Below are 25,780 nucleotides of genomic sequence, written 5' to 3'. Positions count from 1 at the left end.
CTGTGCCAAGAGATACAGTTGTGATGCTACAGGGTGAGGTTTTCTCGTTTTACCTCCGCCAAGCAGTTCACGTAGTCATTGCTGTTTGTTTGCTTGTTGGCATGATGAAGTAAAAACGACCCCTCCAACATATTTTCAAAAAACATTGCACGGGAAGAGACTTTTCTTAATTTCCATCCATCCATCCATTTTCTGTAGCGCTGATCCTCTCTAGTGTTGCAGGTGAGCGCAAGCCTATCCCAGCTGTTCTGTCTGTTGAGGTTCCTCCTTCTTTCTTAGTACCACAAAAAGACAAGGGAAAAACAAGAGTTCATCTTGTGATGCCTGCTAAACTCAGGTCTTGTGAGGTATGCTGAGGTATTATGTGATTAGGTGACATCATGCATCAAACTTTACACACCATTAGAGGCATATTTTTCTCTAGACAATATTGGAATTCCAAATTGTCGCCTACAACCTCAGGCTCCACTGAAATGTTATTCATCAGACAGAAAGTAGCTCTACAGTAGTTTCAAACAAAATGTAGTTTAGGTATTTGTTGTAGTGTGCTCTGTACCTTTTACTTATGGGTACCCTATTTGTATTTTTGTCCTTCTGTCCATTTATCCATCCATCCCTTCATTCATATATCCATCCATCCATTTTCTGAGCCGCTTCTCACTACGGTCGCAGGAGTGCTGGAGCCTATCCCAGCTATCATCGGGCAGGAGGCGGGGTACACCCTGAACTGGTTGCCAGCCAATCGCAGGGCAATTTAGAGTTGTCAATTAACCTACCATGCATGTTTTTGGGATGTGGGAGGAAACCGCAGTGCCCGGAGAAAACTCACACAGGCACGGGGAGAACATGCAAACTCCACACAGGCAGGGCCGGGGATTGAATCCCAGTCCTCAGAACTGTCAGGCAGACACTCTAACCAGTCGTCCACCCTGCCGTCCTTCATGTATCCATTTATTCTTATTCTTTCTGAGAGGTGTCATTGGTATGGTTCCCAACTCCTACATACAGTGTAGGCATCCCATCCTGCTGTGCGGCCCCCTCTAGTGACAAACGGCATGTAGTAGATCACACCAGGTGAGCATCAGCCTTCAAGGCTGCGCCTGCATGACGACCTCACTTTGGGGCCCTACTAATCCCATTTCCCCCTCGTCCCAGTCAGCACAGCGCAATCATGTAGGGGGGCAGTGCGTGAAGCACTGGCGATGTGCAATTGTCATGACAGCAACCAAAAAGGAGGCAGACTCCCCACCTCACAATCTTTTGCCTCCGACAGGCAACCACCCTCTCTGGCCCACGCCAGCCAAATCACCACATAGCTTTCATGATACGTGTTTCAACAATGTTTCACCACCTCGCCACCGTCCTGTTGTCTTTGACCTCTAGTGTAGTCAAGCCTTTCTGTACGTAGGCAGTTGTGTGCTAGATAAAAGGGAAAGAGAAACATTGGTAAATAAAATGAGTCATGACATCTCTGTTTACTTGTGTGACTGGGTTGGGACTGGATATCACTTGCATTTTTAAATTACATTAGAACAAGTGTATTGATTCATATTCTACTGGATTATTAATGCCAGTCAGATACTACACATGCTTATTGTCAATGATAACATCAATTTAAACATAGGCCTACAGAGCCAAAAAAGTGTTCGATTGTGGTTTTCTGAGCTTTGAAAATTACATTTACTGCATTGGCACGAAGGAAATATTCTGCATTGTTATACTGTCATCTTAACCATAGGATAGACCTTCTCAGTACTGAACAATTTTCTTGTAAATGTGGCGTGTGTTTGGTCGCTTGTTCTCACCCTGCCTAAATTTCTGGAAACGCTCCAGTACTTGCTCTGGTTTTCATCACAGGCAACTTGCCACATTTATGTTCCCCTTTTTATTGTTTTTTTGTGGCTGCATGCTTTGCAGATGGCAAGATGAATGTCTCAAAGCCACTGTCATGAAATATTTGACCATCATGAAGACCACTTCAGCAAACTCAAGCGCCATAATTAGGGAAATGTGAACTGTATAATCATTCCCTGCTGTCTTAATAACTTGGCCTTCGTGGATGGAATATTTTGTCCTTATTAAGGGAGGGATGAAGGGACCACAGCCTTGTCCCTTTCTACTCATTGTTTCCTGCTTTCTGAGCATGACTTCATGGGTGTCATTCAGCATGAGGGGTCTTGTTTGTGGTTTGTTATGTAAGGAGAGCAATTTGATTCGTACGCAACCGCTAATACAGTGTTTGGTGGGCAGTAATCACCTATGCCACGGTTTGGCAGTGTGGTCGAACACAAAACATTCCGTAATAAGGCAAACTGTTCAAACAATAAAGTGCCAAATCGTCCAAGAAAGGATTGCAATAGCATCATTGTTGACTCGAGGAAGCCTCGCAGCCTGCTTGCAATTACCCTGAGGGGAGCTTCAGGACTCTCCCGCTTTTGTTATACCACGGCCAGCTTCAATGCCAAGAGAGCACAGGGGAGGGAGAGAGAATCCACAATTGCTGTGGAACATACTAATAGAATCTCTCTTCGATGCACATACACTAAAAAAATGAGGTGCCCTCTCGCAGTGCGCCTCTGTTGCTGTGTTTCTGATGGCAGGGTGCCTTTGTTTTGCTCCACAGCAGCTCTGGATGGGAACAAATTATGTAATCTGTGGCGTGTGCCCGGGATAGAAGGAGAGCGATGGAGAAGGGTGTGACTTGTAACACACACAATGACATAATCCACTGACCTCTTCCACCAGCCGCTCATATCCTTCTCTCTTCTCTGTGTGTTCCCGGCATGGAATTACTGTGATTTTGGCAATGACAGAAGAACATCCTTTTTCGCCCTCCAATAACATTTGTGCGGTCGAAAACTAAATTGCTGCAATTGGTCCTGTAGGACTCGCTTTGAACCATGATGTCATATATGAAGGAGATTTCTTTTTCAATTCAGTTTCATGGTCGTGGGAGGAAAGCTCATATTTTTCCCTTATTATATGAATGAGTAGCATGGTCATTGGTAAAACAGAGAATATTAAAATTCAGATGATCTGAAATTTTCTTTGTTCCTGCAAAGAGACGCCAATGAAAACATTCGGTAACGTAACATTTGCTCTGCAAGTAATGTTTCTTATGAGCTGGTTTCCTGGTACCTTTTATTGAAACATCCATGCATCCATTTCTATACCGCTGGTCCCAATTAGGATCGCAGGTGAACTGGAGCCTATTCCATCTGACTTTGGGTGAAAAGTGACAGCCAATCATAGGGCATATACTGTATAGAGCAGTGATTCTCAAAGTTGGCTATGCAGGCTTCCACTAATTCAAACTGTGCATAATGTTACAGTGACTTAAACATTTTTTTTAAAACCATGACAATAATTTTTTCAAACACAGCTCAGTGGTATTTAACTTTTAAGTAAACTACTTTTACATTTGATATTTGAGAACTGTTTTTTCCAAACATTTATTTTGGCACAATTTTTATTTCACTTGTTTTAAGTAAGAATTAATTAAGTACAATTATTTATTTGTGCAATATTTAAGCGCAGTGATCGTTTTAAGTGTGCATAACATACATTGCCTTACAGTAATATCATAAATACACTTTGTTTTAGCTGTGTGTTTTTTTTAAAGTGCTCTATAAATAAAATTTATTGAATTTAAGGAATAAAGCCTCTGCCTCATTTGAACACTTCTGTATTTCAATCTTGGTCATGTTGTTGGGCACTTGGAGAGCAAAGTATTTTTTAAGGTGGCAGTTGGTTTAAAAAACAAAAACAAACACTGGTATAGACAAGCAACCATGCACACTCAGATTTACACCTTTGGGCAGTTTAGTGTTTTCAGTTAACCTAACATGCATGTTTTTCGGTGTGGGAGGAAGCTGAAGTAGCTGGGGGGAAACCCATGTGAGCAGGCTTTATTAAAACTTGTTTTTCAATTCAAATTTCACAAGTTTTTTAGTAGCCTATTTTCTGATTTGGCTAGCTGCCTGTGCAAGTGAGGAACACACTGGTTCACCATCTTCTTGATCCCGGATGAGAAATCATATGAAAAGTTCTGCGCATTTTTGTTCACGCATTGTCCAGCAGCTGGAGTGTTAATGCCCAATTGCTATCCCTGCAGTTAGGCACTCCTAAAGAATGGTGACATATATACAGTGTGTGTATATATATATATATATATATTATTATTATTATTATTATTATTATTATTTTTTTTTTTTCAGTTCAAACACTACATGTTGCCATTTTTAGCTTTCTAGATGTTAGAGTATTTTTATACTATTTATTGATTTATAAAACTAAACTTGTTCAAGTGACTTCCATGATTCTTTATTATTATTTTTTTCTGTATGAAATTCTACTAAATTCTCATTAGCACAGGCTGCTCCACTATGACTAACCTACACCACAGCGACACGGCATATATAATTAATATTTAAGTATCTCACCGTCAGCATTGATTCAGCTCCCACACATCCATATGGCGCATTTGCTGTATAAATGGCCAAAGCAAAGCTGCCTGAAGAGCACGTCAACATTCTTTGGTTACCGTTTGGATGTTGAGCTTTGGATTCTGATTTTTGTGTTTGAAAACATAACCTGTACATAATGCATATTCACGTTCACATTGAAATGGATGTGTGACTGTATAGTTATATTACGCAAGGGCGCTGCCTCAATGATGACAGTAGTTTCCGTTATGGAACAGTGCACTCTCTCGGCTATGGAAGAATATCTGTTTTTCATTTAACAGACATTCATCCTGCATCGGCCGTGTGGGAGGAATCCCCAGTAACATTACTTTCATTCTGCCATCCTTTCACAGTTGCGTCTGTGGGCATTTGCATGTGCTGCCGCTCTCCGTATGCTGAAAATATACCTTTTCTTGCATTACAGATAAAATTGAAGAGGCCCAGAAAGAGCTTAATGACCCCACAAGCTCAACGAAAGGTAAGAGATATTTATTTTTCAAATTGTTATGTGAAGGACAAAAATAATTTCAACAAGAATCGGGTGGAAAGTAGTTTGAAAGAGAATGGTCAACAAATATAAAAATATTAAATCATATAATTTATCTAAATAAGACATTTTAAACTCAAAAATATCTAATTTAAATGTTTAAATTAGCAAATGGCAAAAGTTAAAAAGTACATAATTATTTTTCCTTTAAGGATGTTGGACAACAGGTTAGCACATCTGCCTCACAGTTCTGAGGACCCTGGTTTAAATCCGGCCTCGCCTATGTGGAGTTTGCATGTTTTCTCCAGGTACTCCGGTTTCCTTCCTCCCACTTCCCAAAAACATGCATGGCGAAGTAAGACTCTAAATTGCCCGTAGGTATGAATGTAAGTGAGAATGGTTGTTTGTTTCTATGTGCCCTGCGATTGGCTGGCAACCGGATCAGGGGGTACCCCGCCTCTGGCCCGAAGATAGCTGGGATAGGCTCCAGCACGCCCGCGATCCGCGTGAGGATAAGCAGCATGGAAAATGGATGGATGGATGCTTCACAAGGAGATCCAGTCCATCCTGTCATGAAATTCACACTCTTTCTTGTAGTCTGAACTGTGACTGTTGAAATACTTTTTTAAACATTCTTTTGCCAAGCCAAGTTGATAATGACGTGGTAGCTAATTATTATTTATTGGAACGACAGTATTTGTAATAGTAATAATCTATTTTTTTGTAATGCAAGAGAGCTAAATGTTTTACAGTCCAGAAATGCCAGATGCAATGCAGTGGTACAGTACAATGTATGGTATATTTTTTTAAATGCGACTCTAATTTAACCGGTGGAGGTTCCCTGACCAACTCCTGAGTCACGCTTCAAAAAAAAAAAAAAAAAAAAATACATCTCATCTGCAGATCATTAGAGCGTTGACGGAAACGTTCTTAATGAGATTGAGAAGAGATTGTGTAGAGAAGCTAAATGGGAAAGATATAAATAATGACAGGTATTTTTGTCCCTGCCCAGAATGATGACAACAAAATTCGTCATAATTTTAACACCTGGTGAGGATATGCAATAACTTACCAAGAGAACCAGATAAGAGAGGACGGAAAAGGGCAGGACAGGATGTGGGAAAATGAGCAAGGCAGTGCTACTGTTGAGTGGTGTGGTGGGATTCTTTTTTTTTAGTGTCTAATCACCTGTAAGGACCTCTGAGTTGATGTTAGTATAACCTGTGACTCCTTTATCTTTTTGAACAATTAATATTTCATCGTTTTCTTGTACCTCATGCAATAAAGCGCTCAAAGGATTTGCACACTTTATGTTACTAAAAATAATCAGGTTTTGAATCTGTATTTTTTTTTATTTTTTATTAAAGGTTAGGAACCTTTACGTGTCATTCGTAGTGTAGTGGTTCACTCAGCTAGGTTTCATGGAACCAGTGTGGGATTATGTGAATGTGATTGAATGGAACCAGTCCAAGTTGTAGTTTTTAGTTTGCCAGCTGGCAGCTGGGATACATTAAAGCTCTGGACTGGACCAGCGGTATAGAAAATGCATGGATGAATGGGAAAATGTGTTTTATTTTGCCAAATGACCACAGATATTGAAAATATCAATCCATCCATTTTCTGAGCCGCTTCTCCTCACTAGGTTCGCGGGCGTGCTGGAGCCTATCCCAGCTATCATCGGGCAGGAGGCGGGGTACACCCTTAACTGGTTGCCAGCCAATTGCAGGGCACATACAAACAAACAACCATTCGCACTCACATTCACACCTACGGGCAATTTAGAGTTGTCACTTAACCTACCATGCATGTTTTGGGGATGTGGGAGGAAACCGGAGTGCCCGGAGAAAACCCACGCAGGCACGGGAGAACATGCAAACTCCACACAGGCGGGGCCGGGGATTGAACCCGAGTCCTCAGAACTGTGAGGCAGACGCTCTAACCAGTCAGTCACCGTGCCTATATTGAAAATATCTTGTCTTTAATTATTGTTTCTCCTTTATCCAGGTATATCTGAAAGCAGTCGACGAATTGAAGATAACATCAAAGGCTTGAAGAGGAAAAAGGTTGTTGCAGAGAACAAGCAAAAGAAAATTCCTAAATCTCCAGTGAAGAAACCACTGCAGTTGAAAACTCCTGAAATTGTCCAAGAAGGAACCCCCAAGGAAAATACACCTTCCTCCCCTACTTCCAACAGTCCTTTCCAGAATCCTTCAACATCATTGAATGAGAAAAAAGAGTCACAGGATGCTCAAGCTGTTGAACCATCCCCTGACAGAAGGGAATCTGTCAATAACCATGAAAAAGTAAAGCAAGAGGAAATCAAGTCAACACCACCATCACACAGACCAAACAATGATGATGAAGAGGGTTCTCTAAAAGTGTCACAACCCAGGGACAATAACAGCCAAGACTGTAGCTTTGATAAAGATCCTTACCACACCAGTGCTCCACTTGATGTCCTACTGAAGGCAATGGAACCTGACATGCTTACACTTGCTGAGAGGAAAAAGTCCTTCCAAATCACAGCCACTGCAAAACCAACTTCCACTCTTCAACCTCAAGCCACGGGTGAATTATCAAATATGCCAGCTGTTAATTTTGGTATCCATACTCAAGCTTCTCCTATGCAGACCTATTATATCGACAAACAGGGTAATTTCATTGGCATTGCAGCACCATTACAAGAAAGTGTACAGGCATCTTCACAGGGTGACCCTTTGCAGTCGTTATCATTTGCAAATCAACATTTTATTCCTGTTGTATCTAATTCAGAAAAGCCAAGCCTTCACATGAGTTTTAATACTGGACTGTCGACTATATCTCATGCACCTGCTCCCTCAGGCTCAAATGCGTTGCCAAAAAGCCAACCCCCAATTGTGCATACCTGCCAGTCGCTCTCAGCAAGTGTGCCCAACACCATACAGGTCCCAGTTACACCTGGAAACAACCATGTTCAGATGACAACTGTAATGAACTTTGGCTCTGAGCAGGTTTCCAAGGACCAAAAGTCCAAGAAACCAGGAAAATATGTTTGTGAATACTGCAACCGGGCATGTGCGAAACCCAGTGTGCTACTCAAACATATCAGATCTCACACAGGAGAAAGACCATACCCCTGTGTAACTTGCGGATTCTCTTTCAAAACTAAGAGCAACTTGTACAAGCACAAGAAATCGCATGCTCATGCTATAAAACTTGGTCTCATTGCACGCTCTGAATCAGGAGGTGGACTGCTATCCCAAGATTCTGACAAAGCCCTTGGAACACCTTCAGAGGTGGAAGAGAGTGGAGACAGTGATGATGACAGAAGTACTGTCGATCTGGATCCAGAATCATCACAAAGCAGTGCAGCAGCTTTGTCAGAAAATAGCTTACAGAGTGCTGGTGCAACCCAAGCAAACTACGTGGAAGTGGACTCAACAACTGTGTTCGAATCAATGAAACCAGCTCTTGCTCAAAGAGGTCATGAGCCCAAAGTGACAGCTGTGCTCCCAAAAGTTGTTGTATATCCAGTTAATGTTTCGCCTCTGAGGGCAGATAGCCCACGAGTTACCGGTGCAGCACCTGAACAAGCTGCTTCGCAACGCCAACGTGAGTTTCCACCTGTTAATCTGAGATCAAACATCACTGTCCTGTCATCGCTGAAAGAGGTCGTTGGTACAAGTCCCTCACTAGATACTGTGAGTGAAGATGAAGACCAACAATGCAAGTCTCCACTTTTAAGTGGACATGCTCAGCTTCAGAGGCAACAAGCAACAGACTTTTCTCAACAGCAACAAGCTAAGTGTCTACTTAGTCCCCGTAGTTTGGGAAGTACAGATTCTGGCTACTTCTCTCGCTCTGAAAGTGCTGACCAGGCAATGAGTCCACCTAGTCCATTTGTGAAGATAACTCCTCCAGTTGACATTGACCTATTCAAAAAGGATGTGCCCAATGTCTCTCCTGTTGTTTCTACAGTCATGCATGTAGCAGTAGAGCAGAGGTCACAACCAAAAGAGGGACAGATGCGCCCCCCATTAGAAACGAAAGCCCTTTCTCTGGAAGAAAGAATTTCAAAGTTGATATCTGATAATGAGGCAGTGGTAGACAACAAGCAATTGGACAGTGTTAAACCAAGGAGAACATCTTTGTCAAGGAGAGGTAGCATAGACTCTCCAAAATCCTACATATTTAAAGATTCCTTTCAGTTTGACCTTAAACCTATCGGAAGAAGGTCAAGTTCTAGCTCCGACATCCCCAAGTCCCCATTCACACCCACAGATAAAACAAAGCCATTTTTTCTTCTTTCTGTACCTTCTCAATACGCCCCAATGGATTGTTTGCCGATCACAAGAAGTAACTCTATGCCTACTACCCCAGGACACTCTGCTCTTCCACTCAATGTTGCCCATCTGCCCCACCCTTTGCGAATTTGTCATTCATTTGATGAGAAAAGTTCAATTAATGATGATGTATTTTCATCTGCACCATCAACCCCAAATCCAGCAATACATTCTCGGACCTTGGTCAGACAAGCTGCAGTGGAAGATTTTTCCACCAGTGAGGGGCACAGACTTCCTACTGTTCGCTCTATGGATGACGGATATCATGGAGCAAATAATAGCACAGAACTCATGCAAAGAAGTCGATCTTTTGAGCACAGTCAGGAAAGACAAAGAAAACTTCAGCAAAATAAAGGCACTATGTATGAGTGTGAAACTTGTCGAAACCGGTACAGAAAGTTGGAGAACTTTGAAACTCACAAGAAATTTTACTGCTCAGAACTTCATGGGCCAAAGCACAAGCCTGTTGTTGTTAAAGAAACAGATCAAGATGTCTTTCATGTTAATATGCAACCAAATCTAGTTTCTAGATCAACAAGTGGCCCAGGATTAATTGACCAACAGATATCATTCAGAAAGAGAAGGAAAATGAAAAGTGTGGGAGATGAGGACGATCAATCACCAACTGACACAAATCCACCTTGTTCAGTTAGTTTTGATTCATGTCAGTTATTGACAACGCTTGGAAATAAAACTTTCCCCCAGCATACTGTAATGGTTGACATACAAACCAAAAACAATCTGCCAAAACTACCTCAAATTCAACTCATAGCACGTGGTGCAAGTGCTTCAGATTCAAGACTGTCACCAATTCGAGAGACTCAGATCAGCACCTCCATTAAAGGAGAAATGCAAAGGCAATGCAGTGGTACTTCAGTCATCAGACACACAAACTCTCTCAGCAGACCTAGCTCATTTGAAACTGAATCTACAGATAGGAGTTCTCCACTAGATAGTAGGGAAAAAGTCCTCCCGAAATCCAATGCAGATGTAACCGCAGATGACACCTACCTTGAAAAGTTATCTAACAAGACTGTAGAAGCTGATTATAGGAATCAAAGAATGGAACAATGCATTGATGTTACAGTGGCAGCAACTGGAGAAACCGCTACTCCTGCTCAACAGTGTCGTTTAGTTCGTCAAAATAACATCCAGGTTCCTGAGATTTTGGTCACTGAAGAGCCTGACAGAGAACACGAAACACAGCCTTCTGAGGAGGCAGAAAAGCCTGCAGATCAGTTTAACTGGCCACAAAGAAGTGAGAGTTTGTCAAAGCTACCAGCAGAAAAACTTCCACCAAAAAAGAAAAGAATTCGTCTTGCTCAAATGGACCACTCCTCAGGTGACTCGAGCTTTGAATCGAGCCTCTCACGAAGCCTGAGCAGAGACAGTACTCTCTCGCACTGTTCCAGCATTTCAGCCTCTTTTGACAGAGAAGAGCCATCAAGATCAGAGAGTCCTTCAGGAGGTGAGTGTGTCAGCAGAATTCCAGAGCCGCAAGGTCAGCCAAAGGTCTTCAGCACACTTGGTGTACCAGGAGTGATGAGGCGTGCTGCATCCGAACAGATCACTTGTACTCAACCCTCAGTGGAAATTTCATGTGACTACCGTAGCAAGTCTTTTGACTGTGGCAATGTATCTCCCAGAAGAGGTCAATCACCCGTTGGCCATCCTAAAACTGGAACAATCACCCATGTTGCTCAGGTTCCACTTATTGAAAGGAGGCGGGGGCCATTAGTTCGCCAAATGTCTCTAAAAATATGCCCAGATAATCACCAGTCTGTTCAGAAAGCTGTCATAAATCTTGAGAAAGCTCCAGTTACAAATGTTGACCAAAGCAGATGCCAAATTCAAATTGTCAACAGATTTACCATGGCCCAGCCTTTCATCCTCCATTCTGGAGAATTACCCCTGCAAAGAAATGAACAAATGGTCCAAAGTATACATTTGGGGAGCACAACACAGCAGCCCCAAGTCTATGGCCTTCCCCACCCTTGGCATCAAACATCCAGAGTTCACGTATGCGAAAAGGTACAGCAACCTGTGAGCCAGATCTTAGTAGGAAGTGAGATTGCCCTAAACAAGCCAGCTGACTTGAAAGACAGTAAATGCCTTGTGCCCAAATACCAATTGCAATGTCCTACTCAAAGACCAAGTCTAACATTTTCATTCTCTGGCACACAGGAATCTCGGACAGCTTTACCAGTTTTACCAATCCCTGTTGCCAATCCCATTTTGAGTGTTTCAAAATCACTAGATGTGCTCCAAAATGTTTATACTAACCACCCCAGTCATTATTCGGATGTTAGGAAAACAGTTGCTGCTGAACAGAAAAGAAATGCAAACAGTCAGACCCAGGCAGGTGGTATTCCATTGCCACAGATCCTAATAACGCATGAGCAGATCCACACTGCTCCCTCCGTCTCCAGCAAAAGTACCCGTCCAGCCACTCATATTCTAGATGCTGAAACTCACGCTTCACCAATTATAAAAAAGGATTGGACTCAAACTGTTAGTCTTCATAACAACACCGGGGAAAGAGTGTCATCTCTGGGGTCTTTACATTGCACACAGAAACTCGCATCTGTAACTCTTTGCCCACAACAGGAGCCCATTGCTTCAAGTAAAAGAATGCTATCACCCGCCAACAGTTTAGATATCTACATGGAAAAGCATCAAAAACGTGCTAAGGACGAGAACGGTGTGGCCTGCCTAACTGATGGCAGATCAGTAAATTATCTTAATTCCACTTTGTCAGAAGTGACCAGACAGCGGAAACTTACGCTCGTTAGGCAGGTGTGTACAACTGAACCAGTAGACAGTCCAATTGAGACAGAGGCTCCTCCTTTGCCTCATGTTAAAACTGATACAGCGAAGGATCTTGACGATGATAAGCCAATGTCACCTGATGGTATTGGTCTAGAAAAAGACACGAGCACAGTTATTCCTGGAGAGGCTCACCCTGTCCTGCATACTAATTTACCTGATCGCCAAGGTGTCTCGATGTCAGCCAGTCACTCCCTGAAGCCTCAAGTGAAAATGGAAGAAAATCAGTGGAATCCTATCAAATCGCCCATAAGACCATCAAGTTTCCATGGTGGTCATGTGAAACTGCCCACATCTGTTTCCGTGGTTAACACAAAAGATAGTCATCGCCTGTCTTTCCCCAGCCTGAAGACAACCACCACTTTCACATGGTGCTTTTTGATGAGGAGAAAACCACTTCACACTCTACAGACCGACCTGAAAACTTCAGCATATGCTGCTTGGACAGTCAACCCAAACAATCTAAATCCACTTGGGTTGCCCACAAAGGTGGTCATGTCACTTCTGGACTCCAAACAGAGCTCAAAGAAAATCCACTACACCTCGGCTATAAAAACGTCTGGAAAATCGGATATCTTGTCTTACTCTGGCAAGCTGAAAGATGTTATGCTAAGGGTAAGGAACTCATTTTCAGACATTTTTTTCACTGCATTATTTTGTTGGAACAAATGAATACATGAAACAATAAGGCAATGACATGTCTCTACAGGTGCCAGTAAGCCAGAAGACCAGATCAGTTGAAGCCAGAAGTAAAGTGAAAACAGAAACTCATTCCAGCATTGAGTCAGATAAAGAGTTGGCATCAAAAACAGAACCAAGACGGATTAAAATCTTTGATGGCGGGTATGGTTTTATCACATTAACTTGTTGAGTATAACATATTTCTTTGACTTTTATCTCATGTTTTTCCTCATCTGTTACCGCTCCACAGATACAAATCTAATGAAGAGTATGTTTATGTACGTGGGCGAGGGCGTGGTAAATACATCTGCGAGGAATGCGGGATCCGCTGTAAGAAGCCCAGCATGTTGCGCAAACATATTCGCACCCACTCTGATGTTCGACCATATCACTGCATCCACTGCAACTTCTCCTTCAAGACCAAAGGTGAGAGCTTTAGGGGTTTGTTTAAAGGCCCAAAGCCACAACGTCTGTTTTATACATTCAGGCTTTCAAAGTATTACATTGCAAGTGCTTTCCATATGCAGAGGTCTACAATAAAATAATTAGGATTGAAACATGGCTCTGTAATATAATTTAGTCTAATGTAGTATGTTGGTATCTTCCTCCTCATGCAGTATATAAAGTGTCTGGTTCTAAACAACAGTAAAGGAAACTTTAGAACGGCAAATTGCATATAAATACAATATACATTAGGTTGGGACTCAACTTAATGTGTGGTTGTTTAAAGTATACGCTTCTGTTGTGCCATTCCTCCTTTAAGGGATATTCAAAATGAGGTTTCAGAAGACAGTGTGATTCACCATCTGTTATCAAACTTGCCCACTTCCCACGCAACACTGTGGAACAGTACTTTGTCAGAACAACCCACGTTCATTTAAAAATGTCTATCAGTTACTCACCCATTACATGCTGCTTGCCCAGAGACTCTTGTTTTATGTAAGAGTATCCTATGATACAGTTCAGTCGCTACCTACCCGTAACACCTTTCTGCTCTTTGCAGGAAATCTCACCAAGCATATGAAGTCCAAGGCACACAGTAAGAAATGCATGGAAATGGGGGTGCCCAATGGACTTGCTGAAGATCAAGATGCAGAAGATTCAGGTACAGTTCTTACCCTTAAACATGCGTTTCAATGTTTTGCATCATTATTTCATTGCTTTTAGGTCTCCTTTCAAACCATAAACTTACATCTCTTTCATTAGTTCCACTTTCAATAGTATAAGATATAAAAACAAGTTGTCCCTACTGGTACTCTGTTGCTATCTCATTGAGTTTTGCTGTGGTCTAATTAGACATTCTAAATGCTGCTTCATCCTCTGTTAACTCCAAGTGCATGTGGGCGGCAAGCACAACATTTACAAAGAGGAAATTGCTGCGTCTAATTTTAGAAAAAAAAGGAGACAAGCTGCCTGAAAGCATTCTATGGTCCCAGTCTCTAAGAGCATATTGGTTTTTCCACCTCTGCAAGTACTGGAGCTCAGGGGTGTATTGTGGTCTAACGGGAAAACTCCACTGCTGCCGCAGTGCAAGACATCACTGATTTGTTCTCTTACAAGTGCATTTCTCTCAAATAAACCTACAAAGGAATAACATTAATGAATGGTTAACAACATCTTTCTATTACCTGATTCAGTATAACAAAATACTTTTGGATCTGCAGGAGACCGCAGTCAAGTGAGTAGCGCTGACCGCCAAGATTCAGACGGCGACGACTCCGACGGCCCTGATGAGGAAGAGAATGAAGACGAGGAAGAGGAGGACAGCCAAGCGGAATCGGGCCTGTCCACAAACCCTTCTGTGTCCGCCAGCCCACAGCATATTCCGTCTAAGGAGACTGAGGTCCCTCCAAGTGCCCTCCTGGCTCAGATGTCAATCAGTTCCCTTGCACAGCCACCAGCTCCTGAACCCCACACATCAGACTCTGTCCTCATCATGAACCCTTTGTCGCTGAGTAAGCAGTACTCAATCTCTGGCTATTGCCCGAGCTCATCTTCTATTTGTAGCTCTCTGCCCCCCTTTGTGGCCACCACGGATTCCAACTTCTCGGACACGGAGTCAGTGCACATGATGAGCCCCGTGTCACCGTGCAGGCAGATGTCCATCGACTACCCTGACTGTGATGTGCCCTTTAGTCCCCCAGTGTCAGGGATGGGCTTTAGACCATGCCAGGTGAGGCACATGTATTCCAATTGTGTGACTTTCCTATCTATAGACCTTTTAACCATGACGTTGCATGTCCTTCATGGTGGCAATAGCTCCAATTTGTACCACATGTAAACAAACCATAACGTCATTTGACCAGGGCAGAGAACGACTGAGAAAAGTGGGTAAATGGCTTTATTATTTTAGCCTTCTTCTCGACCGCCATAGTTTGAGTGTGTGATCTATAAGTTACGTGAGGCAAATTGCTTGGAAGGGAGACCCAACACCTGCTAGCTATTGTGTTTTGCTAAATTACCCAAGGACAACCCAACCAAACATTTTATACGTACGTATGAGAATATTCCTTCCATAAAACGGATAATGGAGGTTTGGTTCCCAGTCTGTCACTTTAGAAGTGGTTACAACGCCACCAGGCAGTCTTGCAATATGGTCTCTGTACAACTATTTACGACATCCATTTGATTTAGCCTCCTCACCCACAGGTTCCGCTGGATTAATTTAGATTTTTTTTATTTAGTAAATCAAAAAGAAACCTAAATCTTTCGGGGTATATCTGGCGGCGAAACCCCAAATAGAGGTTTTTGTCATAATTTTCAGTTCAAGTAAATGGTATTCACTTGCTTTCTGGCACCCTGAAGTACCCTGGCTCCTATTGTTTACCCTTACTTTGATTCCTTCATACTGTAACGTCATTTCCACCAAGCAGTTCCAGTTTGGTTTATTGTCCATTGTGCGGTTTGGAAAAGCTAACCTTGATCAAGCTTCCGTTTTACCACAAGGTGTGGAGGCTGGATGCCAAAATGATGCCTCAGTTATGTAAACAGTGTGACATAAACCCAAACAGCTTGGAGTCTTTTTTTTTTTTTTTTTTCCCATCATAATATCTTTAGGCGGCACAGTGGACGACTGGTTAGAGCGTCAGCCTCACAGTTCTGAGGACCCGGGTTCAATCCCCGGCCCCGCCTGTGTGGAGTTTGCATGTTCTCCCCGTGCCTGCGTGGGTTTTCTCCGGGCACTCCTGTTTCCTCCCACATCCCAAAAACATGCATGAATTGGAGACTCTAAATTGCCCGTAGGCATGACTGTGAGTGCGAATGGTTGTTTGTTCCTATGTGCCCTGCGATTGGCTGTCAACCAGTTCAGGGTGTACCCCGCCTCCTGCCCGATGACAGCTGGGATAGGCTCCAGCACGCACGCGACCCTAGTGAGGAGAAGCGGCTCGGAAAATGGATGGATGGATCATAATATCTTTATTTTCTACACTGCTTTTCCCTTTGAGAGTCTCGGTAGGGACCAGATCATGTCCTAGTGGGGACAGACTACTTTGTGGAATGGTCAACAGCAAATCATAGGGTGATTGTGAATGGATGTTAATGCTTCACAGAAGACATCTTTGTGAAGGACGACACTACCAGTAACCTTAAATTAGTCATTTTATAGCCAGGGTATGTTCCAGACCGATCTGGAAATGGTGAAAACCTGCGATATAGATAGACCATATGAAAAAGATTTTTTTAAATACTTTTCATCCTCCCACATGCATTAAACACATTTACATTTATTAAAACAATGTAAACCTATTAATACATACTTAGATTTTTAAATACAATATTCCTTAGCACATGTTCTCCCTCTCTCGCTGTCATGAAATGGGAGACTATCGTAGGATCAAGGAAAAACAAGAACACTATTGCTTGCACAGTTATCCAAATAATAGGCAAAGTGTGCGTCCTTCAAGCGATTTGTCTCTCCCAGTTGAAGTTTACTGTAAAACTGACACATAAAACAAAAAAAGAATTAAATGTATATGTCACCAAAATCTTCAACTAGACCATACAATTCCATCTAATGAATGTTCAGTAGCTTAATGCTAACGTGTAATGTGAAAAGCCATAGATGCTCTTAACGGAATTAGCATAGATGCTACGGTAATTAATAAACATTTAAGCAGCTGCTAATTTAACAAACACAGAGCAGCGACACATACAAGCAACATACCACGATACTCAAAGGCAAATAATTTCTCTGCTCTGTGGGAACGACTATTACTGGAGATTAGACTCCAGGGGAACTTCTGCCTTTTCTTCTTGCTCTTAATTACGCTGCATCTCTTCCAGTAGACCTCAGTGTTTTCTGGCATGTTGCACAACTCAAAATTTGGACTTGCCTGTATAAAGTACTGTTAAAATTGTATTTATTTTTTTAAACGCTCACTTCTGCGATATAGTGGGGTCTTGAACTATGACCCACAATAACTGTAGCAGGGGTTCACTGTAATAGTTTTCTCTTGTTGGATTGCACCCAAGTATCATTTAATTTTCCTGTGTTTGAGTTACAGTGAAAGACCCATTTTCTCTCTCTCTCTCTCTTTTTTTTTTTTTTTTTTTTTTTTTTAAATAGGAACCATCTTCTGGCACTCATCCTTTGGCAAAAACTGAGTGTGGCATACCAGTGGACCAAAGCACACAGACCTCCACTTCACAAAGTCCTACGCATGCTCCCTTCCAAATTCTATCTCAAGCCCAGAGAATGGAGACACCGACCCACCTGTTCAGTCACCTGCCTCTGCACTCCCAGCAACCTTTTAGCTCCCCTTACAACATGATTCCCGTGGGGGGCATCCAACTGGTGCCTGCTGGACTGGCAGCTTATTCCACCTTTGTGCCAATTCAGGCCGGTCCTGTTCAGCTCACCATCCCGGCCGTGAGTATCATCCACAGAAACGCGAGCCCGTCGACCGCCCCCAACTCTTCGCCCCGGCCGGACAACTTGCAGACTCAGCCCCTTGTGATCCAGGAGCCAATCAGCAATATGGTGCCCTGCTTCCCTATCGGTCAAGTGACTGACTTGCAGGGTCAGACAATGCAGCCGGTAGGTTTGGACACGCTGAACCGAATGGGCCTGACCAACACGGGGCTAGCAACCGGCCAAATCCTACCGCAGCAAGGGGTCGCCTTGCAGGTTTTAGCTGCGAGCCCCACCTCCCAAAGCGGCACCAGCACCCAGACACACATGCCAGGCCTGCAGATAGTTAACATTGCCCTGCCTGCCATCATTCCCTCTCTAAGCCCACTCCCAACCCTGAGTCCTCTACCTTGGTCGTCTGACAGGCAAGGGAGCCCTGACACTCTCTGCTTGCGATCATCTCAAACGGAAAGACCCTCAGCTCGTACGGCCACTCCCCTACCTGCCTCTTTGCCTGTCAGCACCTTTCCAGAACTGAATCCAGCCACCAGGCCGGGCACTGGCGGGAGCAACGCTGCAGAGCTCACACAGACTTTGGAGAAGGTAGACGGGGAGAAAGCCTCACAGCTGCAGCAGCATTCAGCTCCACAAAGTCCAACACATAGCGCGGCATCCCCCAAGGGAGGTGGTGATGATGCACCTAAGAGAGCACCACCAGTGTCCAGCAGGCGGAAGGTCATTGATGACTATAATGAGGTTTCCAGTGATGATGAAGACAGACTGGTCATCGCCACCTGAAAACAACCCAGAGCCAAAAGCTCTTTTTTTGTTTATTTTGTATGTAATTGTAGTCACTTTAAGACTGAAAACACTTCTTCAGGGGTTTGTTTCTACAAATCACCTTTCAAAGCACAGATGCTGACATTCGTATTGTACGTGCAATCATATGGCAATTATAATGATGGCCAATCATTTGATTTGTTATTTTTGTCAGCGCCAGAAAATGTTTTTGTACATGTTGTATAGACGATTGTGCCTTTATGGAGTTTCTTGTTTAGGAACCTGTACATAATTCCATATAAATTCAGTAGTTGCTCATGTATGTGTGTGTGTGTGTGTGTGTGTGTGTATATATATATATATATATATATATATATATATACACACACACACACACACACACACAAACACACACACCAAGCTAGAAGCAGCATAACAATGGAGGGTATCACTTTTCTTTTTGAGGATTTCTCATTTGTAAATTTATTGAACTGTAATTGTTGTGCTGGTATAATGTATGTACATTTCTATGGATTTTTGGGCAATGTTAATGTGTACAAATGTTCTGTTCAACTATTTATTATAATCCATCTAGTGCCCATTCTGACTTTTTGGTCCATTGTTATGTGCATTATGGTAGCTTTACTTTGCTGTATCAATATTCTGAACTGTATGAGTAAAGATTTGTTTACAAACACTTAGTGGTGTGCTGTAGTTTAAAAGCCACATTGTGGTGGTTTCTTTTCTGAGAACTGAAATACTGGATTTGCGATCGGCCGATGACCAGTCAAGGGTGCACCTCGCCCCTCGCCCAAAATCAGCTGCGATTGGCTCCAGTTCACCTGTGACGTAAATGAGGACAAGCACAATGAAAATGGATGGATAGGTATATCAAAGCATCATAGTGTATTGTGCAGGAGAAACAGATTCATAGAGTCCCGGACTTAATGCTGGATGACTTCAAAACAACAATTCAAATTATTTTATGGTGCAATGAAACAGGTGGTAGCCCAAATATTGCCGCCATCATTTTACCTTTCTTAATTTCCCATAGAAACAACTGTGCAAATTCCAGTGTTGTTTAGTATTCCTTTTTCTCTTGCACTCAATGGCTTGGAGCAATAACATTTTACGTTTGTAGTGTTATGTGTTGAAAGCAAGCAGCCACCATTTCAGGTACGTTTTAAATACATTTCGACTCTCCGGAGGAATAAGTATTGTGTAAGTCTTTCTGCAGAAAAACAAACAAAAAAACGAGTATAATGTATTTTATCACACAAAACTGTACTTCCCTAATGTGCCACTAGTGTCATATTTATTGCTATTTATTATAGTACAGCCACATGCCCCTCTCATCCTCCCATTAAAACGCACTTAATTTCGGCTCACCATGTGTTAATTACATGAATAAGTGCTTTTATTGGACTAGAGTGGCTGGAGTCATGGTAGAGTGTTCTCTGAGGACCGAGCGAGAGCAGACATGGTAATCTGGACTGATGAGGACATTCTCGTCCTTGTGTCAAGCGTCTTTGCGGTGATGCCCAAGTGTTGCAGCCCTCACACAAGGTGACTCATGCAGCTACGTCCCGTGCAGAGCTCGTCGTCACACTACCTCCTCCCCTGCAGCTCTGTGCAGCAAGAAGGCGAAGGGAAAGTGAACAGAGACATCTAGAGGTCAGTAAGTGTTTCTCTTGGCTGCACGAGATCCATTATCTGCGCAGTATGTGGATGATGGATTTTTGGTCCAATCATATTTCAGTACCTATGTAATGTCATGTCAATTTAATTTGCTCAGTAACATTTCAAATCAGCTAGCTGGCCTAAACTACTGTCTAGCATGTTTCCATCCTCTGATTGGTTGGTCAGAGCTAGGCAAGTTCGACTAGAAAAACACATCTGTAGCGATCTAATACATTTAATTATCATCATCTCTGTGTCTTGTGTTATATTTTCTTTATTCTTGTATGTTTTTGTCCTGTTATTAGATAAATATTGACTCTGACGTGCTCCCGATGATATACACGGCAGAGTTGCGTGCTGTTGTTTTTTGTTTGTTTTGTTTTGTTTGTCCAGTATCAATGGTTTCGCTGATAGTGGTGGTATTAAGAGGTGCCGTGGACTAAGTCACGCAAGTCCCCACTGAAGGCCCAGCTACCAAATGCACGGCCCACGGTCACCCATGTCATAAAGTTCTAAAAGACTAAATGTTACATCTAGAGTTGAATTCTAAAGTCACAAATCAGTGTCTTTACTTCACTAACTCCAAATTGTAGCCTTCCCTTCACTTTTTGTTAAAGGTTCGTCTTTGTCTCCTTCCATTTGTCCCAAACCTTTTTAGGCTCGTTTCTGTATTTTTCGGCATATTCCATATATTCACATTCTTTTTATTTTTCTTGTTAACGAGTGATTTGCACCATCTGGTAAAGCCTCTGTACTATTGTTCATAAACTCTACTCTGAATAGTAAATAGTAATACCTTCAGTTGAATTAACTATGCCTGAAGTTCGTGCAGTAGCCCTGATCGCTGAAATGCTGCTTTGCATAATCATGGTTTGATGTCCAACCTAAATGTTTGACGTCTCAAGAAAAAGAATAACAGAATTGGCCTTATTGTTCCAATACTTTTGGAGTAAAGTGTGGATCGAGAGAGCAACTCCCTCTCGTACGTAGTGTCATAAGCTGTTCCACTACCAAGTGGAAACTGAACGCTGACCTCTGACCTCTGATTAGAAACGCCAAATCTTCACCCTGTTAAGATACTTGCAAAGAACTTTCCCGCTTTGAGTGCACGCACATATACAGTACACACGCAAGCATGGTCCATTTTCCACTAGTACCGCCTGTAGCTTGCACGTGTGGGCTGGGAGGAAAAAAAGAAATACATTACCCCTCCCTTCTAGTTTTGTTTTCTTTTTACACAACTGCTGGTGAGGTCATTCGTTAGATTCGCAGCCACTCTGATAAGTAATCCATAAAATGTCACTCACCAGTAATAGTACAGGAGGCATTGGGACAATCGGTCGATTGAAAGTGGCACTTATACTGCCACCTTCTGGCGGATGAGTGCAATTGGCCCCCTGGAGGTGTCCCACAGGAATGCCAAGTAAAGTCGGAGTCACCCCCGCCTTCTTTATCAGCTCACAAACAACATTTGTCTGAGTGGAAGCCAGAGGACACAACTGTACGGAGGAGGAGGAGGAGGAGGAGGAGGAGGAGGACGGAAGGCGAAGCACTTGTATAAAGCCGGGAGTCAACATGTGGGGCCACATTCGTGAAGACACAAACTTCTGCGCTCACCTCTCACGACGCTCACTGACACTTTGATGCAAAGGACGAGCACTCGTTAATATATTCATTTTTTTTTTTTTACCTTTTATTTCTCTTGGATTATAATTTTGTAAACGTTTTCTTTCAACCGGAGTGATGGATATTTACATTTTTCTCTCCGTGTTATCTGTGATGCACTCCTGGTTTTTAAGCACAGGTAAGGAACATTAATAGGAATGAATGTTGGTTTTTTTTTTGGTAACTTCTGCTAAACTGTTATATCTGTGTATAAGAACACGTTTTTGAATGCTGTATTTTCTTCTTTGTCATTTCAGCGCTGTCAGCTCCTGTTGAAGCGTCGCCCACCGCCTCCCAAGGGCGCCATGTGCGCAAAAAGCGCTGCTCCTGCTCTACTTTCTTGGACAAGGAGTGCGTCTATTTCTGCCACTTGGACATCATATGGGTCAACACGCCTGAGTAGGTGTTTCCTCCTTATTAGTGTTGTTAAAAGACCCCCCAAAAATCAAGACATTAGGTTAATTATAATATCATATACAGCTTTGGGAAAAAAGACCACTGCAAAACTATCAGTATCTCTGATTTTACTGGTTCTAGGTATATTTTAAAGTGAAATGAACATTTGTGTTGTATTCTATAAACTACTGACAACACAGCGATATTCCCAAAATCCAACTACAAATATTGCCATTTAGAGCATTTCTTTCAAGCAAATGAGGCAACTGAACTCTTTTGTTTGTTGATGTTTCACCTTTAATCCAAAAGACTTCTTCAACTGTAATTGTGAAAGAAGCCTTTTGGACACCACTTTGCAGTGTTTTCATCTTCTTTTTTTGCTCTCTTACTTCCCCCCCCCCCCCCCCCCCCCCCCCAGAACTGGATATAACAATATACACATATCTATATAATAAGGACATAATAGGTCCATATAGTTGACTTGAACTTCAGGTGATGACTGTTACGTGAGTTTACTTGACCTAAAGTCTCATTTGCCCCTCCTCAGGCGCGTGGTGTCTTATGGCCTGGGAAATGCCCCCAGGAAAAGGCGCTCGGTCCAGGTTGCCATGGCAACCGAGAGTAGTCTCCCACGTTGCCAGTGCCTCCATCGGGGAGACCTCACCTGCACCAACTTCTGTCAGAAGCTGGACAACAACGACCTCAGGTGGGTAATTTGCATCTGGTATCGCAGCTTATTAACGATACAGATCCCCATACAGTATCATTAAGCCATATTAAACCATGTAATGAATGCCTGTATTTACTGTAAGCATGCAGTAAATTGGTGGAAAAATTCTCTTTAAACATGTAGAGGCGTGTTTGAGTACGTGCTTGAGTGCACGGTTGCTTAAATGCTCTTAACTCGGGGATATAATTGTAAGTCATCACGTCTTTTTCGTGTTGCTTGCAGGGACGAGACGACAGCAAACACGAAGAGTCACTCGGCTGAGGGCCCTGAGCTGGCGACTGACATGAGCAACAATAAGAGGTGAGGATGAGTGAGGGAAAAGGGTTGGTTTATTATGCAAACTGAATACAACTCCGCAGTACAGTTAATATAACCGTTTTACTTGAGTGAAAGTAAAGAAATGCAGACTTTGAAATGTACTTAAGGAAAAAGAGTAGAAATACGTTTTGACTGTCAATCACTGTCAAGTTGGCACAATGAAAAAAAGAAAAGTTTCCTTTTTTTAACTTTCATAGTGCTCATACTAACAAGAGGAAAAACTGATAGCGAGCATTAGCTCAGGCTTTAATGCCACAAACAACATAATCACATAGCTTTGCTAATGTTGTAAACTGAATAACAAGAAAATGCTAAATTAGTTCATGAGAACAACAGAAAAACTATACAATTGTCTCAAATGAGCCCATTGGTGTGGAATATCGTCCTTCTCCGAGTATGCTCGATCATTATTGTTGATGCTTTCTGGTTCACGTTTCACCCAATAAGTTCTCAAGGGCTCAATCAGCTCTCTTCATTTACATCTTTTTTATATTTTGTGGTCACCCGCGTTGGTTGAAACAAGCCTATTTTCTCACAGTAAGAAAAATAAATACTATAATAAAGTACAATTACCTGAAAAATAAATTACAGTAACAAGTATTTGAACTTGTTACTTCCTACCACTGCGCATGAGTGAGGGATTTACCGTCGTTAGCCTAACATTTTTCAAAATGTTTTCGGAAAACAAGAAACAACACAATTCAACAAACAAGAAGAGTGCAGTTGCTTTGATGCAATTTTGCAGATTACCAAGGAAGATAGAGAATCTACACAGACATTTATATATATATGTGACAGTATATTAAAAATGACTTGGGAATGATTCGGGATGGGCAAGAACTGATACCAGCTATCGGTATCGGGTCAATACTGGCCTTATTTCAAGGTATCAGGTACTCATGGAGGCTGCCGATACCGGCCATCGTTATTTCAGGCAAAACAAATCTGACATCAAGTAAGTCCTCCTCGCCAGTAGTTGGCGCTGCACTGTGCTGGTTTGAAAACATTGGCGACTCATTACGTGCGTCTGTCACTGCGTTAATCGAAATCTTTCTATCAGAAGCACTAGTGGGATCAGTACTCAGTATCGGTGACTACTCAAGCGTGAATACTCGTACTGGTACCAGTGTGTAAAAAGTAATATCAAACATCTCCGAAGAATTATGCTATGAGGCTAAAAATACATTATGACTGACAGTTTGCTTTCAACTGTCTGCTCATAATGGGACAATAACGGCTCCTGCATTAGCAGTTTATTTTTGACATTTGAAATTGTAGGTTGTGCGTGATGCACAGCTCACCACTCCTCCCGTTTAAATAACATTTTACATAACCTGAAACATCATTGTCTCACATGTCTAATTGCTGTACCTGTCTTTGTGTGCAGGATGACCAATCAGAGAAGGGTGACGCCTCAATGGCTCTGATGCGAGACCAAAACGCAGTTGCTTTTTCAAAAGTGGACACGACGCCACAGGGTGAGAACGCGACAGTCTGGGAGGACGACCACCTAAAGACGGCGTGTTACCTTCAAGCCAGGGGAGGAGGTGGAAAAGTGCGCAGTACCTCAGGAACGCAATGTGGAAGACCACCTCAGCGTTGGCGACGTGAGCACCTGCATCTTGATTTGCATCCCAGCTTGGAGGAAACAGACAAGGAGCTGAGATCCCAAGAGATAAGCTGATTACCAGAACACTTCCCCCCCCCCCCCCACAATCAAACTACTTCATCATCACATATGTGCACTCCAAAAAGAACATTAAGTAGCATTTCAAGACACTCACTGTCATCTATGGATTATTATAATTCCCAAAAACTTGCATAGTCAGGAATTTGCCATTCTGACTGAAACAGTTCCTACATATGTCATAGCCCTACTGGATGAAGCTATGCAGCACTGTCGCTCGATCGAGGGAATTATAATGTAATGGTTCTCTCTAAATAGGTATTTTGTTGCTCAATGTGTTAGGTCTTGTATCGTCATATTTATTTGTACATATATATATATATTTTTTGTTTTTTTGGTTTTTTTTGAAAGCCATATTGGTTATGCATTAGGTTTGTCATTTCTATGAAATGTTTTGACATCAAGATGCCAAGTTCTGGCTAAATATTTTAATAAATGTGTTTGTTTATTTAAAATCTATGAGTCAACTTGTGTTTATTATAACAATCATTTCCCCAGTAGAGCTGCAGAAGACTGCAAGGTGTTTGACTGAGCTAAAAATAAACAGACAACATGGTGCAACACTTCCTATTTTTAATTAAATTAAATATGATAATATACAAAGAAGTGAGACTAAGTGTGAGTAATAAAACACAGTTAGGTTATATTTTTTATTAATCGAAATTACATTGTGGATTTAACTTAGAACAATATATGAATTTTTGTTTGCTTTACTGTCAACCAGTTCCATTCCATTGAATTGAGTAAATTAAATGCACAAAAAAGCTAGTTTAAAATGACATAAGTCGAATCACATTGGTATTTTATGCACAAAATGCAATTCATAATATGTTTTGTTGAACCATCAAAATGGAATCGCAATCCTAAAGGTAACTGAAAACATTATATTG

The 25,780-nt window shown here is 42.1% G+C and overlaps 2 protein-coding genes across 6 annotated transcripts in view; both read left to right on the top strand.

Moving 5' to 3' along the window:
- hivep1 (HIVEP zinc finger 1) overlaps positions 1–19,111 on the top strand; it is a 62,910-nt gene extending 43,799 nt beyond the window's left edge. For all 5 annotated transcript variants that reach the window (XM_061759312.1, XM_061759313.1, XM_061759311.1 and 2 more), the window contains 7 exons: positions 4,891–4,944; positions 6,958–12,716; positions 12,811–12,944; positions 13,033–13,208; positions 13,786–13,887; positions 14,447–14,955; positions 17,350–19,111. In XM_061759312.1, coding sequence (XP_061615296.1) covers positions 4,891–4,944; positions 6,958–12,716; positions 12,811–12,944; positions 13,033–13,208; positions 13,786–13,887; positions 14,447–14,955; positions 17,350–18,432 — 7,817 coding nt within the window. In that variant the 3' untranslated portion in view covers positions 18,433–19,111. The remainder of the gene's footprint in view (positions 1–4,890; positions 4,945–6,957; positions 12,717–12,810; positions 12,945–13,032; positions 13,209–13,785; positions 13,888–14,446; positions 14,956–17,349) is intronic.
- Positions 19,112–21,638: 2,527 nt separating this feature from the next.
- Positions 21,639–25,328, top strand: edn1 (endothelin 1). The gene is made up of 5 exons (XM_061759316.1): positions 21,639–21,898; positions 22,017–22,158; positions 22,703–22,861; positions 23,108–23,185; positions 24,591–25,328. The coding sequence occupies exons 1-5, from the start codon at positions 21,838–21,840 to the stop codon at positions 24,628–24,630; spliced, it is 480 nt and encodes a 159-aa protein (XP_061615300.1). The 5' UTR covers positions 21,639–21,837; the 3' UTR covers positions 24,631–25,328.
- The last annotated feature ends 452 nt before the right edge of the window (positions 25,329–25,780 follow it).

Source organism: Phyllopteryx taeniolatus, chromosome 21, assembly GCF_024500385.1.
Source record: "Phyllopteryx taeniolatus isolate TA_2022b chromosome 21, UOR_Ptae_1.2, whole genome shotgun sequence".
Taxonomy (NCBI): domain Eukaryota; kingdom Metazoa; phylum Chordata; class Actinopteri; order Syngnathiformes; family Syngnathidae; genus Phyllopteryx; species Phyllopteryx taeniolatus.
The sequence above is the reverse complement of the archived record's forward strand: the minus strand, read 5'-3'. Positions and strand labels throughout refer to the sequence as shown.